The 19,645-nt window shown below is 32.5% G+C and overlaps 1 protein-coding gene across 1 annotated transcript; it reads left to right on the forward strand.

The window, feature by feature from the left end:
- Positions 1-14,626: 14,626 nt before the first annotated feature.
- On the forward strand, positions 14,627-17,860 carry LOC107162562 (innexin inx2). The gene has a single exon (XM_015509518.2). The coding sequence runs from the start codon at positions 15,098-15,100 to the stop codon at positions 16,175-16,177; it is 1,080 nt and encodes a 359-aa protein (XP_015365004.1). The 5' UTR covers positions 14,627-15,097; the 3' UTR covers positions 16,178-17,860.
- The last annotated feature ends 1,785 nt before the right edge of the window (positions 17,861-19,645 follow it).

Genomic DNA, 19,645 nt, shown 5'->3' on the forward strand with positions numbered 1-19,645 from the left:
AGGGGGGGAATCTCTAGAATCCTTGGAAATTCGAATAGATTTATCAAAATAGATTCGCAAACGTTAGAAGGTACTTCTATATTGCTACAATTTTCTTAAAACAAAGTTTCCGTCTTTTGACGTAGTGTAATATAATATACAATTAATATGCTACTTATCCATTTTCCATGTATTCGGTATTAAAATGTCCATAACCAACATGAACCGATCAATTGCCTCAATTCTATCTGCGATATTAATTTATAAGCAATTCGTTTTTTATTGGCAGACGTTTAGGGCAGCTTAAGTTTTGTTACGCTCTCCTGGTGGCTGGTAGGAGGTTTTTGCTATTTTGAGATAGATGATTTTTTTATTAAAATTATTTACAGAGAGTGCTTACTTTGCAATCGTCATCTCACGATAGTTGCTAATTGAACATTTTTTTTTTGCATTCTAAAAACATTTTTTGAAATAACACCCCCGACATGAAGTCCTACTTAGCACAAAATACTAGTATTATGTGTACCTAATATATTAGTAAAATATTGTTTTATATTCCAAATAAAAGTCTGGCGAGACCTTTGAAACGACGATATGGCGTCATGTCGTCATAATAGATACTATTATAATATATTCAGATAACATATTTTTTACGCTGTAGACTGAATCTCAGATTATTGTATTATGTTAATACAGCTGTTTTAGACATTTTATTTTCAGGTAATATTAACTGTAGAACACGAATATTTGTCTTCGTATATTAAACATGTTGCTGCGGGTCGGCGTCGGATTGGTTCTCGTTTTTCTAATGCGGTGAAAATTATTTATACACAACTCGTTTTGGTGCGCCCAGCGGAGTTTTATTTTTTACCGAATCTCCGTCTCGATATACGATAATCGCATTGCATCTACGTGCTTATTTTTTATGCATACGACCTTTTTATTTCTCCGTATCAGCTATATATTCAGTACAGTACGCTCATATACATCAAAAAGAGAGACCGACTGAGAATTTTTTTCTCAAGTGATATTCGGATATAATATTATATACTAATATTCTACCTACAAACTGAATAATTTACCTCAGTAATATATTATTATCATTATTATTTTCCTGGGATAAATATCGCAAAAAGTGGGTTTGATATCAGACTGAGTGATTTATAACCGTTGTATAACAGTAGTATACTAGCTGTCATAGGTATAGCAATGGTATATTTTATGTACCTACTTACTGTCCTCCACTCGTCCATAATGTAAAATGCAGTCACATATTATTATAGACACTCGTTTCGTAACAAGAATGAAATTCGCAGAGTACAAAACCATAAAGGTATATATAATCAATATACATTTGCATATTGTATCCCTCGAAAACTACTACATTTTATAGATCTGTCGTAGAATTTTATAAACGTATTTTTTTTTAACTACATGTATTTTGATGATTTATAAGACATTTTGAATAGGTATAGTTATTATTTTAAAATTGAAATTTACATTATTAAATGGTATTATATTTTTTATATATAAATAAAAATTAAAAACATTTTTGTATTCTTTATGTCTTTATATGTGCTTGCTTATTTTTGATATTTTGTAAATTAAATTAAAGAAAACAAAACATTATTAACTGTTAAAATATCGTAGTGTTGTTTAGATTATTATAGTTAAACGGATCGAAGAATGTATTGATTTTACAATGATGTATATTTTGTTTGTGTACCTCAATAGAAGTTAAGAACCTTTTCTAAACGAAAAAATGATGTGATCATCAGCTTCGAATGAAATTTTTGGTAGAAAATTGTATCTAGTTGGTACTTTTGGTAAGTAAATCAAAATTGAAAATACCCAGTATTTTTTAAAGAAAATAGTCCGGGAAAAAATACGAATACTTGTTAACATTTTAATATTATTATTAAAATAATAATTGTTTGAGAAGCTAATTGGTTATCAAAAAATTAGACCGTCAACGTATAATCGTTTTTTTATCGTACAAAATGATTTATCATTGAATTCAATACATTGATTACAGTATTGGAGTACCTATCGGTCGTTTTTTTAAACCTAACTGGTAAATTGCATTTCACAAAAAATTATGAAATGACGTTCTTGTTTAGTCATTGTATATACTTATCAACTAGTATACACGTAATGACGTCGTTCCATAAATTTTATAAAATATGCATTAAGTCATAATAATCAATGAAATATGAGTGTGTAAAGAGTGTCTTTCAACAACCAGCTCAAATTTTCGATGTTTTCTGTCATGTGTTTAATTTAAATTATATTGTGAGTAATAATACTTATCGTGAGAATTAAGGAAAAAAACAAAAAAAAAACAAAGCGATAAGTTTTCGTGCGCTCGTGGTTTTCCATTTCACATACATCGCACACCTGCAATGTTATAAGAAGTACTCTATGAAATTGTAAAACCTGCACCTTATAGTTATATTCTATCCAGTGTAGAAATATATCCCGCGGTGCGGTGAAAAGATCGCGATTCTTGAATAATTTATTATTTTAGTTAATCTTGCCTGTAAATCCGCAAAGTGTAAGAATAACGAATACCCGATCCATCGAATTTGAACATTTTATGCATACGATTTTTGAACCGGTTTCATGTTATTTATTTAAAAATAAAATTATACTAACAGTGAGCAGCGATACACCCATCAATTCTCATTTGGAAATATTTATATTAGGTACACGAATTTATTATTCGTCCACGTAAATCTGTATTGACGTCAGATGTGCCGCATTGTTGAATTAATGCTAATATATAACAGCTGGGTAAACGTCATGTATTATTATTTATCGCACTGTAGTAGCGAATGAGGAATCAACGTCTATATTATATATAATTGTACGTATTCATCCGACGCCACCATGTGCAGAATAAATGATTTTTTCCGTTAAAAAAATATAAAACTATTATTAGAGTAAGCGGCTTACTGTAAGCCAAATATATTTAGTGAAAAAAACAAACTTCACATATTCAGATTCAAGTATTCAACATGTAGGCGATAATTTGTCCAAATGTTGGTTATAAGTTGTACAAAATAATTGTTATATACTTTTTGACTATTAAAAAAATTAAATCACTTAAAATAATGTAATGTTTTAAAAATAAAACCTTTTTTCTCAAATAAAAATTGAATGTTTCTTAGGAAATTGGTTAAGTTGGGTATAGAATATTATATTTTGGATAAAAAAAACTTTTCATAGTTATTAAATTTAAGAATATGAATAAATAAATAAATAATAATAACTTTAAAATCAATTTATGATAAGAGTTCTTTCAGTTTAACTTTAAACCAATCAATTAAACTAAGAATTTCTGGTTTTAGTTAGATTCTCGTATCATAAAAATATACAAATTATTAGTATATGAAATTAATATACATAACGATTTAAATAATGCTACTTTTTAATGTATACCATTTATTAAAAATTTTTTTTAAGCAATTTATAAACCATCAATTGATTATTGATTTACTTGTATATCTTAATATAAATCTTAAAATTAAACACCATCATATGTATTTACAGCTCAACAAATATTCTGTCGTTTGTTTTCACTTCTCGGTATTCACATAATGACATAATATATAATTATTAATTAAACATTATTATTTATATTAATGAATTATCATTATCATTCATCACACCATACATTTTATAATAATATATGATCTAAATTCTAAATATTAATTATCGTGATATCAAGTGTAATATAGAAACGGTTGAGTGAACTGCTAGTGTATATACACAATGTAGTAATATACATAGTATTTATTTTCTCATACGATGCTGCGTACACCGTGATTTTAATTAGTTTCGAGTGACCTTTGTGTAAGTACGTATTGTCAGTAAAAAAATAATAATCATCACATTATTATTGAATGCCTTTGCCCTCCACAATATACGTTATAACACATGTGAGGGTGTGTGTGAATTAAACAATTATTTATTGTTCTCGTTCGGTTTCGAACAGCAAAGCGCAAACATAATTCATGTCCGAGATGTGTTATGGTGCATTGGTGCGCATAAGTGCATAACGACGGCCTATTCATCGTACCTAGCTGTATGTACAAACGTGATATATGATACGGCAAAACAATTTGCGAGTTTGAAGGCGCTAAACGTGTTTAGAGAATTTGTGCACCAAACACGTTTCTCATAAAATATTAAAATCCCATTCGCAAATAATACTTGCATTTTTCACACTTGCAGACTGCAGTCGTTGTCGTATATATTTTGTACGTTGTGTATCACGTTTAGTACCCAATTCGTTAGTAGTTACTTATTCTTAGTACACTAATAAGTTTCCACGCGGCATTTTATCTAAGTTTATAGGTAACTATAGGGAATCATTGCAAAGCATGAGGGATGTAAAAATGGAAGCACGGATCAAGGGGTAAAGTCGACGTATATCCACGTCTTGGGTGGAGCTTTAGTAGGGGGGTGGTATTTTCAAATATAATAATACTATTATTTTAAGAGTGCAAAATTTGATTTTGCTTGAGCCTGCATGCCCTGAATTCAAGTTTGAACGATGAGGTACCTTCTTTAAGCAGTTTGCAGAGTATTGCACGAGTCTCTATTATGGTGCACTTGCCGACCATTCGATATACTATGTCATTCCGCAAACCTAGCTATTCAGCTAAAGAAGATGTATTATCAATCTCGGAGGCGGTGGTCAAAGAATTTTGAGTAACTGGGTATAACTAACTGGAAAACCGCAAAAACTTTCACTAGACGTCTGGAATAAGGACTTACTCAAAATATCTCGAGTAGCTGTTATAGCTATAACTATATTATATAATTAATAAATATATATATAACTAATTACTATAACCATAGGGATCTTATCTACAGACGCACCTACTACAATTACTACAACTATCACTACTAAAGTGATATCATGGATACAACAGGTACCTAATTAATACAATATGACTACTATATACTCCGTTATACAGCAGATAACAGCACTAAACACACTTGGCTGGTTGGCTGATAAATATATATATATATTATACAATTATGTACATTATACATTATAGAGCTTACAGGTGCTCGCATGCACTAACCGTGCGTTTGTCTTCGATTTAGTAGCTACTAGAGATGGTATACCTATATGTTGCACAATCAAAACGAAAATAATTTTAATTTTTTTATTTTTTCGTCGACGAAAAGATATATTGATATAATAGGTACATAAATAATTTTAGATTTCAACGATACAAATAAGTGATAATTTTTTAAACCATTGTTTATTATATATTTCCAAAAATGTTAGACTGCAGAAAAAGTCATTGACAGGAGCAAAAGCGGTGTGTGTACAAAAATCGTTTTTTTTTATATATACATATTATTCTGCTTTTCCTGTTGGGTTTTCTTTATATAGCGTAAACGTTTTTGATATCAACAAAACAATGGGTTCGTCTCAGTACTATTATATAGCAATGTCTTATTTTACACTGAATATACGAATCTTTTTGCACATGTGATATTATAATTTATACTATAAAATATATATAACATTCCGGCGTATTCATCGTATTTTTTTTCACTCAAGATAGTAGCTTATTGATATATTGTATTATATAATACATAAAACAATTGCTGTTCTTTGTATATTTTAATTTCCTTCCTGCGACATCGGCCAACGTCGAACTTGGAAATGTTTTTATGAAATGCCATTGTGATATCCGTATACTATAATAGTATAATATATATATTTAACTCTAGCTGATCATCCGGCGTTACACGTGCCAAAGATTTGATTTTTTTTTCACAGTTAATATTTGTCAAAATATACATGCCATATTTGTTCTAATTATAATAATAATATAATATGTAACCAACGGTTAAAAAAATAAGGTATAAACGATAAACACACTCCAAGTCACGAGATTTATTGAAAATGGTCAAACTTTCCAGTAGGTTTTAATCTATACGAATTATAATTACCGACAGACCTACGCCCATTTATATATCTTATAATTATATATATTATGTATTATATTATAGTTATAAGTATACAGTACATTAGCCATTGGGATGTGCAATTGAAACGCGCACTCATAAGTGGTATCGGACTTAAATGAATATTGGATAGCTCACTACTGTTTTCAGAAAATATTTTGGACTCAAAATGACTTAGGTAATTATTATAAGTATTAATAACTATATTATTATATACGCGTCATCGCCGAGATACTATAGTCCGTCTGGCGTCTGTAAATGTAAGCGAGCGTGTCCGAAATTTCTGCAATGTAAGATAGGTAGGTTCATGAAACGTTTTCATTTCAGAAACTCAAACATTTTATTAATTCAAATAAATTGAAAGTCGAACGATATCGAATTAAATCTTCTCCGTTCTCTCCTAATTCTGCAATACGCCAAGATATCACACATTCGCAGTCCATTATAAAATTATATTAGGTTTAAAAGACACGATTATAAGCCCTGCAGTTTATAATATTTATTATAGTCACATATATTATATGGTATTCCAATCTAAAGTCCATCAAAAACCATCTATAATATCAAACGAATTCAGTTATTTTAATCAATTTCACTGAGATACGTAGGCGCACTCATTATTGGTACTTTTCAACCTGAATTTGTCTTGCACATATAATGATGAGAATGACTGTTATATGAAGTTTATAACAACTACAACGAACAAGCTCAAATAATGTATGATATTTCCAGCTGAACTTAAGCATACGCGCCATAATACACTTGATGATATTATATACATCATATATTTATATATATGTGTAATGTGTATATATGTAGATCAATAGGTGATTCATCGTCTGAATTAATCTATTGACTAATTTAATTTAATTTTTATCATATTACTGTCTCCGGTCTCGTCTTAAATAAAAAAATATATAACTTATTAATAATAAATATATATTTATGACTTAAATGAGGCCATGAGGGTGATGAGTTGTAACCATCAGTGACTTCAACGCCACCTCTTGTACTTTTTGGGTTATACTTTATACGTATCATACGCGTATAGCTCCCAACGCTTTTCTCATTCATATACCTTAACTAATCTTTGAATGATACAAATTGTATTTAAAATTTACTATATCGATACGAACTACGAAGAGCGTCCGCAAGGACGCATAGAGTGTGTCTGTATATTGCTAGTTGGTGCAATATCGGTCAATATCTTATTTTATATTTATATGTAGAGACAGGATTTATATGCATTTAAAATCTTTAAAACACGATGTTTCTATGCTCTTTAATTTCATCAAAATAATCATTTATAAGCAAAAATATTATTTTATGAAAAAATACTCTTTTTCATAAAAATGTAATAAATACTGAAAAGACAAAAAAAGATATTAAAATGAATCCTATAATCATTAAAACATTATTTAAACTGCAGTCATAATTTGATATTTAATCCATAATATGGTGATATACTGGTCTACCTACCTATAATGATTAATTGTAGTTTAGATGTGTGTTTGTACTTTGTTGAACATAATATTATATAGTAACATACCTAAAATTCAGGTTTATGAATTTGAAAACACAATAGGTAATAATAACATTTTTTAAGTAATTAATACATAAATGTATTGCATATTGTTGGATAATAGAATATTATATATTAAAGCAACTCAAACTTAAGTAATTCAGCCTTATGAATTCAAAAATTATTTTTAAAAGTATATAAATAGTTCTTATTAGTATTGCCTTTTCGTCATTTCGTCAAGATTAATATGATAAAATGAAAATATTTTCGGAATTTTTTTTTATAAACCATTAAATTTTTTTTTATATTTAATTAAACCCCTGCAATATTGCCCTTCTCTCATAACTAGTAGACAACTCCTTTTCTCTTTTCTTTCTTCTTTAGGCTATAATTCTCCTGATTCTAATCTTCTTCTCAACTCCTGTTACATCCCTATATCATCCGTTCTCTTACCCAATTCATTCATACCGCTGGCTTCCTCATTTAACGCTAATATTTAATTACATTGTCTGTTTTCTTTTATGATACATAATTATTTTATAATTGCATTGCTATAATTATTTTTTAATAAAAGGCAAATTAAAAAAAAAACCCTGCAATATGCCAGTATATTCTTAAAACATGTTTTTTGCACAAAATATTCTTTAACGTCGAAATATTCTTTTTTATGCACTAAAAAATAAAAATGTTTGTATATCAGTTCATATCAGTTCCTATTATAATATGTAAATGAATCGTCGAGAAATCTTATCCAATTGAAGCTGCATACTTTCTGTAAAAATATGTTATAACTTAAAAATCCTGTCTTTATTTATATGTGTATTGCGTAATGTACCGTCTACACCTCAATATAAGAAGATTATACTTTAGCATAGAATGCTGTGTACACTGTATAGTATATTTTAGTATGGGCATTTGGCCACTACACAAACATCTTCAGTGAGGCCTAGCTATTATCTTCTTGAATAAAAAAATAAAACAAAAGTATAAAAATACTGTTCCACGTATTGTGTATATATAATATATATCGTTGTTGAGTGGAAATATTTTCGAAAAACATCAGCTCTGCACAAATGTCTTGTCCGGGGAAATCGAAAATTCTCCCTAGTCGTCAATAATATACTATAATATTATACTTCTGTGTAAAGTGCTATATTGTGCGGGCCTTCTTGTTATACGAAACTCAACCACGTCTCGTTTTGTTTGATACTATATAGTATAGTCTATACTTCTATAGTGTACTATATTTATTTTAAATTTCATTTCGACCGCATAAAACACGTACGCGCGGTGTAATATATGATTATGATTATTTTATCATTTTTATCGCATAACTTCAGGACGACGCGACCGGATCGGGTTATGAATATTGAATCGTATTTTACATTATTATTGTTATTATTGTCGTCTGCGGCGGCGGCAACGCGTTTATAAACGATGATCGTGTGAGCTCGGCGGCACACACACACTGCAACACAGACACACAGTTGAACACTCACCTAAACGGTTAGGTACCTATGTAATAACAACAACAATAATAATGTACGTCTAACCTTATCCGTAATTTTCTCGGGGCAATCGTCAAGGAAATACACACACATTATATTTATATATATATACATGTGGTATTGTGTATATAGATGGCAAGAGTATAAATATGTGTGTGTGTGTATTTTTTAAAACGCTTGCGCTGAGAAAACAATCGCATTTAGCTTTGGCCGACGTCGCCACACAACCCCGCATGATTTGTGAGAAACCCAACTCCCGAGACCGCGAGAGTGTATTATAACATATATATTACACTATACGTATATTACATACATTACATATTATACCTGCAACGAGCGTACTACAATCACGACTATAGTGAAATTTCCCACGCACGAATTTAATGACCGTTTACGAGATATCGTAAATATAAGACGACGACGACGACGATACGTTTTTATACGCACATTTCGAACGAGAACGAACGATTTCGCGCGTTTGTAAAAGTGTTTAATAGTATACACACATAATATAATATATTAAATATATTATAATATACTGCAAGTCTACCAGCAGTAGTGTGTGTATAATGCGTACTTCCTTTTATTCTGCAGTACACGGGTATATAGTGTTGGAAAAGTCTCTTATATATGACAAAATAATACTTATTTCTCTGCCGGGTTAAAAAATGAATAATATATATGGAACACCGCACGCAGGTTATAATGATGTATATTGTGTTATATGAATTCGCTGTTTCCGTTTCTCTGAAAGAGCAAAGAGCCCTATACCTTGCAGCTGCAGTGGCGCCGAACACAATGTTATTATTTAGACATAGGACTGTCGAAGTTCTATATATCATATATGTATAATATATATATATTAATAAATCACGTGTTTACGCTGCAGGTGATGTGACTAGGCACATCCCTCGCCCACACACCATATCGAAAATCCACAGTCGGAAATTAGACGCGGTTTCTCGACATGATTCTTTTTTTCAAATATCTATTTTATTTATGTTATGTATGCAATTAAGTTAAAAAATTATTACGACAATACCTACGTATATAATATAACTCTTATAACGTTAATAATAAATAGACAATTAAGAAACTGACGACAGTATTTGTATATAATATTTTTTCACTATTTGAGTTATTATAATAGATCTAAATTATAATGAAAATTAAAATTCTTCCAATTATACCAATTATACCAATTATACTGTTACAAGGCTTATAACGATTTTTAATTTTAATTTATTTTATATTTGATGTTTACTTATATACACAATTAAATAAAACAATATTCTAGAGCAAAAAATGTTAAGTTTTTATTCAAATTAATAAGAGGGTGACAACTAATAATTTTTTATATATTATATATATTATTATATTAATAAAATGTCCTGCATTTATTGTGTAAGTACAGTAATATTTTGGTGAAATGGGTAATGGCAGGGTATACTCAGTAAGGTAGGTCAGATATACGGACGATCCAGTTCGTACCAATAAATATAGAGATAAATAATAATGCGCAGACAAACTGTTTTCAAACTATTGGGCGCTAACGATGATGCACAATATATCGTATAGTATTGTAATAGCCAATGGTATTGATTTTGACGTCCGACGATCGAGGTGCATTTTTGTAATAGAGAACAAACAAAACGAGCATATAGGTTTGTGTATATAACAAACCCATAGGAAGGAGAGAATGTGACCGTTTTTTTTTTGCGTGTCGAGTCTTGATCGTAGTGTTTGACAATATAATAGACGCTCGTAGGTATTATTTAAAATTGTATCTTTTCTCTAAATTGCTCAAGATCTCGATTCTCGGTGCTCTTATTATGTCTTCGACAACAGGTGTTTTTCTTTCGTCCGAACCAACTAATAGTTCGGAAGACGTTTCTCGGTATATGTTAACAATGTATCCGTGTTTTATAAACATCATGGTGATGCACAATATTTTAATATCAATGAATATAACATGTTTATTCCCCATGGAAGAAAAAAATCGTGTTGGATATCCGAACCCGAAGTTCCTCCAATCCCGCAGGATTCCCGCTTGTTTCTACAACGACGCAGCCGCATGACATTGGAATCCGCTACTAAACATTTTGTGATGCCTAATATCTCTGCAGGGTTGTATGTTATAGCTTCATATACGGAACATCACATCGCAATGTAAATAATACAATTTAGCGCTCTCTTATAATATAATATATTAAGAGGACAATCACTACCCAGATATTTTTTGTTTTCGTCAAACAAGCAGGGTGATGTAATGTTTCAAATTTGCGATCTGCGGGTGATCACGTTTATTAGCTCTGTTAGTTTAAAAATTAGAATGAATCGATCTTACGTGGAACTCGATGGTAGAAACATCATTTGTGTTCGAAGATGGAATTGTACAATTCGGTTTTTTTTAAGTGCGTTACGAGCACTTATAATTTACTTATATTTATATATTATGTACATAAAACTTGCTAAAAAATTGAACAACTATAAAACTTCACATACAAACACATAATATTATGAAGTTTCATAAAAGATCGATCACTCCAATTTTTAAGCCAACGTGATCAGCTGAGTATATACATTTCTATGTTACGCACTTGTAAGACAGAGACAATATATCGTACGATGTGACATATTATTACTATAAATCGTAAGTCGTAAAAATTATTCGTCGAGTAGACGAAGACGAAATATTGTGTGGTATAATATATTATGTACAACGTTGCCGCGGTGAGAAAAATATATAGTTCATATATCATTATTATATTTATAATATGCATATTACCATGGTTCGAAACATTTCTCACCTTGAGTTTGACCGACACCATCTCCTCAGGCCAACACGCGACGATTCGTGTTCGATCGGATATAATTATAAATAATATACTCCGTGATACGAAACGAGTACGAATTTCGTAACTTATACCTACATACATAATATGGGTATGATTATAATATACAATTGGGTTTACCGCTGCTGCAGCACACCTCGTCTCGACTGCAGGACCAGCTTCTGGATAGGTACTACCTACTGCAAACACATCATGTCGCTTATCCACATAGGTAAAGTGGAAACCAAGAGCTATTAATGTATTCCATACATCACTATTCGATATGATGACTAATATATATTATAAATTATAACATTTACGATTTATATAGGTATTATAATATGATCGAACAATTATTATTGAATATATTAATTCTTAGCGAGTTTCTTTGGGAACGGCGGTGAAGGTGAACAGCGAATAAATCGCTACGTCGTTCCTATCGTATAATAGTTCTAATAGTATCCACCGTTGCAGGTACTTAAGGACATGAGGCCTAAGTACTGAAATTTACGAATTGCATTAACCATTATAGACGTGTCATCTAGCTGTTATTGCATAGGGTGCAATTTTACTTCTGCAGCCGAGGGGATCGACGCAAAATGATTCAATCTAAATATCCAAACAAATTAACATCAGTAATCAGTATTCGTCATTTATGTACGAAGCCATTACTCATTAGTCATTAGGGTGTGCTCTGCACAGTCACTGTTTTATTATTTACCATTATATTTTTTTTTGTTATTAACCGTTCATTTATTTTTTTTTTCTGCCGTAAACACGACTTGCGCTCAACAGAAAATCGAATGGTTGGTCATTGTTTTACGTTATATATATATTATTACTATTATGTGATAACCTACACGTCATCATAATATGTAAGTAGCAGTTTTGAGGAATTTATAATATTTTTATATTTATACACCGTCTGAGTAGGTACCTATAAAATAAAAGTTTGAGACACCTACAACCATATAACAACGATGACCAAGGTTTTTGAAATTAGAAAGACAAAAAGTGCATGTTCAATCGTATTTAACATAAACATTAAACAGTATGTTTATAAAAAAAAAAAAATGTTTTTTCGTTGTATGGATATTAGGAATAAAAAAAACATTTAAGGAAACTTATTTTATTTTATACTTAAAATTAAAATAACAACAAAAAACGTTCATAGTATGCTTGAAAATATAATATATAGTATATATAGACGAATAGACGCGTAGCATGCATTGTCACGTAGATTTAACCAACGTCTCGATCAACTAATAATGTTTCAATTATTTTAAGAGTTACAACTTACACTAAACGTATCTAGTAGAAAAAAATATATATACGTTTGATTGATTTTTATTTAATTATCGATTAAAAACCGGTAAGATTTCTGATCAGATGTAACGAACCGGCGACATCGATGAGTAATGTTTTTAAGTTCATATGGGTAGACGCAGGAACATTATTGTTCAGATGCGATTATAAAATTCATTATTATTAGATTTTCTCGATACCTGAAATATTAGATACATTTTATAGCTTAAAATCAATTAATCGTACGTATTCCTATTGTCGATCAACGATACCACACAACATACATTTCTGCGCGATCGCCTAATTATTGTTTACTTGACGATCTATGATCCATATTAATTATTATAATCGCGTACAGTACACTTGGAAATAATGGTTATATCGATTGGTTATTAGTCGTTTAGGAGATAAAATTATAATATATAGGCACATTGCACCTAATTGATCCGTCACGTTTAGTGTACCAATATGGTATAATAGTTGTAGGTGGCAGACGCAGCAATGGTCATGACGAAAAAATGCACGATATATTATGCTCAGTCCAATTAACGAGCAATATTTCACATACACCCAAGTGTCGAGTATGATGGATTAGAGATAATTATAATGACCGACATTGGGTCGCTCGTGACAATAATAATGGGTTAATGGAGTAATGTGGCATACGCGAAACACTCGTCGACGATGAAAACGAACGGGTTTACGCTAAATAATGCGTTTATGATGTTTTAATGATACGATACGAAGTGCGCCAAATTTGGGCGTTATCATCGGCTGCAATGTCGAATACCGCTGATACGCAGCGCATCGTCGGCGATTACGTTTAACGAAACGTTTGTTTCAACCAATTTATTCGTAAAACCCATAGAGTGCGGGTACTCGGTACCTATACGATCCTGCGGAGAGAATGGGCGTCGACGCGAAACGTAATATTTTTCGAACGAGCATAGTCGTCGTGACACAAATTGGGAACCCGCGGCGGCATCTTAGGCCGGCGGCCGGTGTGCACCGCGCACGGGTAGTATAGAAGCCATCCCGCCGACGACGACCGCTAGCGCTCGCGAACCGGTGGCTGGAAGGCTGGCCGGCCGGCCGACCGTCTGCCGCACAGCCCTCCGAGTCGGTCGGCGGCGGTGCGGAGACGACACGCCGAGCGCGTGGAATGTTGTGCCGATACGACGGCGGCGACGATCGGTCGTCCGGGCCCGCCGCCATTGGAACGAGTGAGAGAGCTGCAGAACACCACAACCGGTTTTCCCTTCGGTGTATTGTCGCCGACGACGACGCATCGTTAACAAAAGAGAGTGGCGGCCAAAGAGACCCGTTTGCGTACGGGTAGTAGCGACCAGCCGGCGGCGAGCATGCCCGTCGAAGCGGCGTTTCGCGCATGCGCCGCCCGACTCCATTGACCCGACGCCCCCCTTCCCACCTACCGATAACGCCGTCACAGTTGCACACACGAACGCAACGCCGCGCCGACAACATTCACACGCACGCGCACGCACGTTCAGCCGTCGCCCCACCGCACGTAGTACGCCGTACGCGCAGACCACCGCCCGCAGCCGCGTATCATTCCACGAGAAACGGCCGAGTTCGTCCGACGTGCGTGTGTACATCCATGTGACCGTGTTCGGTTTATCTAATTTTATTTTTCGCCCTCTTTCGGAAACGTATCAAATATTATTGTCTCCGTCGTATGCATTTGTGCTCGCGCGCGCGCCGACAATCGACGTGCACACACGACACACACGACACACACATCGCGACCGATTTTTTAGCGTTTTTATCCAAATGACGCGCGTTTCGTCACGCACGTGAGATCGGGTTGAAGACGTTTTCACCTCGTTTCTTCGTCCCGACGACCGCCGCCGCTGCCGTCGACGACGAGTTTCCGATTTCCGGCGGTGTGTTCCGTCTAGTGAGTATCACCCGCGCCTAAGCCCGCCGCCGCCGCCATGTTCGACGTGTTCGGCTCCGTCAAGGGACTGCTGAAAATCGACAGCGTGTGCATCGACAACAATATATTCCGATTGCACTACAAGGCGACCGTCATCATCCTGGTGGCGTTCTCGCTACTCGTCACGTCCCGTCAATACATCGGCGACCCGATCGATTGCATCGTCGACGATGTGCCGCTCAACATCATGGACACGTACTGTTGGATTTATTCCACGTTCACCATACCCAACCGTCTCGGTGGTCGCATCGGCAAAGACGTTGTCCAACCTGGAGTCGCGTCCCACGTGGACGGCGAAGACGAGGTCAAGTACCACAAGTACTACCAGTGGGTGTGCTTCGTGCTCTTTTTCCAAGCAATGTTCTTCTACCTGCCCAGGTATATGTGGAAGACGTGGGAGGGCGGCCGCATCAAGATGCTTGTGCTTGACCTCAACTGCCCGATTATTAGCGAAGAATGCAAGACCGACCGCAAGAAGCTACTGATCGACTACTTTGCCACTAACCTGCACACCCAAAACTTCTACGCCATTCGCTTCTTCCTGTGTGAGTTCCTCAACTTTGTCAACGTCATCGCTCAGATATTCTTCATGGACTACTTCCTCGAGGGTGAGTTCAGTACGTACGGTTCAGATGTGCTGCGATTCACCGAAATGGAGCCTGAAGAACGAGAAGATCCTATGGCTCGGGTGTTTCCTAAAGTTACAAAGTGTACATTCCACAAATATGGTCCATCAGGATCCATCCAGAAGTTAGACGGACTTTGCGTGTTGCCACTCAACATTGTCAACGAAAAAATCTACGTGTTCCTTTGGTTCTGGTTCTTGTTTGTTGCTGTACTCAGTGGCCTCAACTTGGTGTACCGCACAGCCGTTGTAGTGATGCCCAAATTCCGTTTGCTGTTGTTGAGAGCAAGATCTCGTTTGGCTCCACAGGACGAAGTTGAAACTATTACTAAGAAGTGCCAGATTGGTGATTGGTTTGTATTGTACCAGTTGGGCAAGAACATTGACCCCTTAATTTTCAAGGAACTTGTATCAGACTTAGCCAAGCGGTTGGACGGTAAGCAGAGCGTATAAATATGACTTGATTCAACTTCAAATATGTATTTAAATACTAAATTAAACAAAACATTGTTAGCTTAGGATAATCAAAGAATGGATAAGCAATAATTTTAGACAATTTGTTTTATTTTTTCAATATAATTTTTATCACCCCATATAGAAGTATTAGCGCTATCTATACACAATGTTTTTAAAATTAAAATGATTTTCCGATCGCCTTTATCGGAGAACGTGGGGGTTGTGCAGTTAAAAAAATGTTGTGTTCATGAATAACCTTTTTGGTTTTTAAAATATGATTGACAATTTTCACAATATTTTCACTTATTTTGTTAACAAGGTTTATTATTGTTGGTCTCATTTTTTCCCTCTACATAACGTACATTATAACTTATGTGGAATCTAAAAAGGTTACAGGCATGTGTTGCAAATGTGATATTTGATTGCATTCTCAAAGACAACTAATATTAACATAATATTTAGAGCATTGACAACCTGTGGTTTCGTGCTACTTAATCCTTCTGAAGTTAATGATTGGCCATTAAAAACATTTACTTGTATATTAATGATTCATCTCTGCAGATTACTTAATACTAGCAGTTTATTCTTTATTAGGTATTTACAACTTATTATTTACTCATCTAAATACTATATTATTTTAAGATTCATCATAGGTACTACCCACTGCAGTGGTAGTGCCTTCATAAAGTTTCATGAAAGTGTTACTAGTTACATTTCTGGTATATTTTGCAATAATCGAAACATCTTTCGAGTCTTCCATTTTGAGCAAACTATGTGTTCACTTGTTTTATGTATTAATATTAATTTTAACTAATATTACTTTTCATTAACATTCCACAATCAAACATATTTGGGTGATAAAACCTTAATTTTTAATCTACATATGCAACAAAAAAAAAGTAAATTATCGAATTTCGCACAAACATTGTACAAAATTGTCTTATTCTTTCTTATTAAATATGTAAATACGTTTAAAAAAAAAATAATGGGCCTCGTGAATGTCATTTATGAATTATATAAAGATAATCATGAAACATATATGTGATGCTAATTAGCTATAATAATTATTATTTTAGATTTAGTTTTAATACTGACTTTTTTTTTTTTGTCTAGTTCTTAAGTTCTTATGATATAATACATTTATATTATATTATTATTAGCTATATATTATTATTTAAATATGTATGTTAACAATGAAATTCCATAAGTGCCTTTTTGTACTACATATATATATATATATATATAGTAATATTATTGATGTGCATATCTCGACGAATTATCATGTACGCTCAAAATTAATTATTCAACATTCCATATTGATATTTAACTGTACGATGGCCACTTGGTATATACACACTCCTAAGTGTGTTAAAAAAAACGCACACACCACAGCTATGTCAATTAAGTCCAAATTGACTGCCAATATAAGACTATTAGGTACTGTTTTATTCGGGACAATAAAAATTTAAGAAAAAAAGACATTTTATAAGTATAAAATATGACTGGTGTTTTTTTTTTTATAATTATTATTTATATTTGTAATTGTTTGCAGGGATAGTAATGACTTACTGTAAAGATAAACTATAAAACTATAAACTATCAAATTGTGTAAACCATATTTTTGATATAAATATATTTGTATTTGAAACCTAATAAACTAAATCCGTTTAATAATATTAATTTTATTTTCATCTTTATGAAATTGCTTTTAGGTGAAAACATTTTTCATACCAGTGTTCCTTTTGTATACCTTCAATACATAATGTTATTTTGTATGACTTGGTATGGACGAAAAAAAGTCAACTTCAAGAAATAAATCTGTGAATGTGTATGGGAATGGGATTATAATGTTATTAACATCTCGGTAGCGTTGGTCATTCACTATTGTTAATGGTCTACTATTATATATAGTTAAATTCTACTAAGACAGGTGAATGTTGTGGTTTGCGAACAACGGTTAATTCAACAGTCATTGATCTGCGACCACAATTATTTTTATTTCAGTGAAAGAAGACAACAAACCTAAGGTTGGTACGAGAAAATAACGATAAAAAATAATTCACGTACAAAATAAACATCGTTATAAGTTATAACATTCATTCGAGATGAAATTGAGAAATTTCCGGAAGGATCAATATTTTTATTAGTCACCATATTATTGTAATATATTATGTTATATACATTCCGTCAAGTGAAGAGGGGAATGTGTTTTTAATTTAATATACGACCTCGAAAAATGCATGTCCATTGCGCCATCACAGCTTTTATCAGTGATACAATAAATTATGTTTAAAGTTGCCACCCATCGGTGCTTGCAGTTGAATGCATTTTCTTCGTGATGTACTTGTAGCGGTCATTTTTTTAAATATTGGCTAGGATAAAAATCCTGGCTACGCCGCTGATTTCATCAAAACAAAATCTAGCCCCCCTCAAATATGTAAAGCTTATTTACTCCTATAATAATAATTATAATTTAATAACACGTGTGAAATATTGTGTCGCTCGACACATTTAGGGTCGTTTTATAAACAATTTTGTTACTTTCTTTTAAAATAATGATTTATGTAGCGTTATGCCGGTAACATGTTTATGCACGCGTTCAAAACTATACGAAATTAATCATCAAACATGCTCCCCCTTTTTTCTTTAATAATACAATTATTCAATTCTGATTTTTGGAATCTATAAATATCCTTATTTTCAAATGAAACCTCGTTTTTTTAATGTAACATTATTTAGGATGTATTCTTTTTTTAAATATTAATTTACCCAATTAAAAATTTGGACGATTAGTTTAGTTTCCTAGTTACTAAAATGTTTATTCTAAGGATAATAGTCCTTAAAAGTTTTTGCAAAGTATAAAACATGTTTGATAATGGATTTTATTATTATAACATTTGGGTCATTTTTATAAAATATTTATGTTAATAAATAAATTAATTATCACCATAGCCCCAATTTCTTTCAAACCCATTATCATGGATTTATTATTTTTAGTTTAATTTTAATTTTTTAATTAAAATATTCTTATTCTGACCTTGATATTTCAAAATTTTCAGAAAAATTATCTGGTAAATAAATTATATTCTAAAAGAAGGCCAGGGGTTTCATTTGGAAAACAGCAGTTTTATTCACCACTCCTTCAGTACAACAAAAATATTCTAGAATTTAATAAAAAATCAGAATATTTGTAAAAATTCTAAAAATTAAAATTTGAATTATTTATTTATTGAAAATAAAAATGGGGGTGAGCATGCTTGGTGAATCATCCAGTATACATATCATACTACCGACACTGATAAACATTGGTTTTACCATTTAGAGCATTTACATAAAGTGTTTTATATACTTCAATGACCCGGACCATTGTAAGCAATTATGAGATCGGTCTACTACTTGGTAAACACAATCCATCCAATTGTGTTATGATTATGTAGAGATTTGAAAATAAATACACAAATCTTG

The sequence above is a fragment of the Diuraphis noxia genome, unplaced genomic scaffold (genome assembly GCF_037042655.1).
Source record: "Diuraphis noxia isolate RWA-SAM2 unplaced genomic scaffold, SU_Dnox_SAM2 contig0004, whole genome shotgun sequence".
Lineage (NCBI taxonomy): Eukaryota > Metazoa > Arthropoda > Insecta > Hemiptera > Aphididae > Diuraphis > Diuraphis noxia.

Coding starts and splice junctions, on each gene's coding strand:
- LOC107162562 (XM_015509518.2), top strand. CDS start 15,098: ATGTTCGACGTGTTCGGCTCCGTCAAGGGACTGCTGAAAATCGACAGC.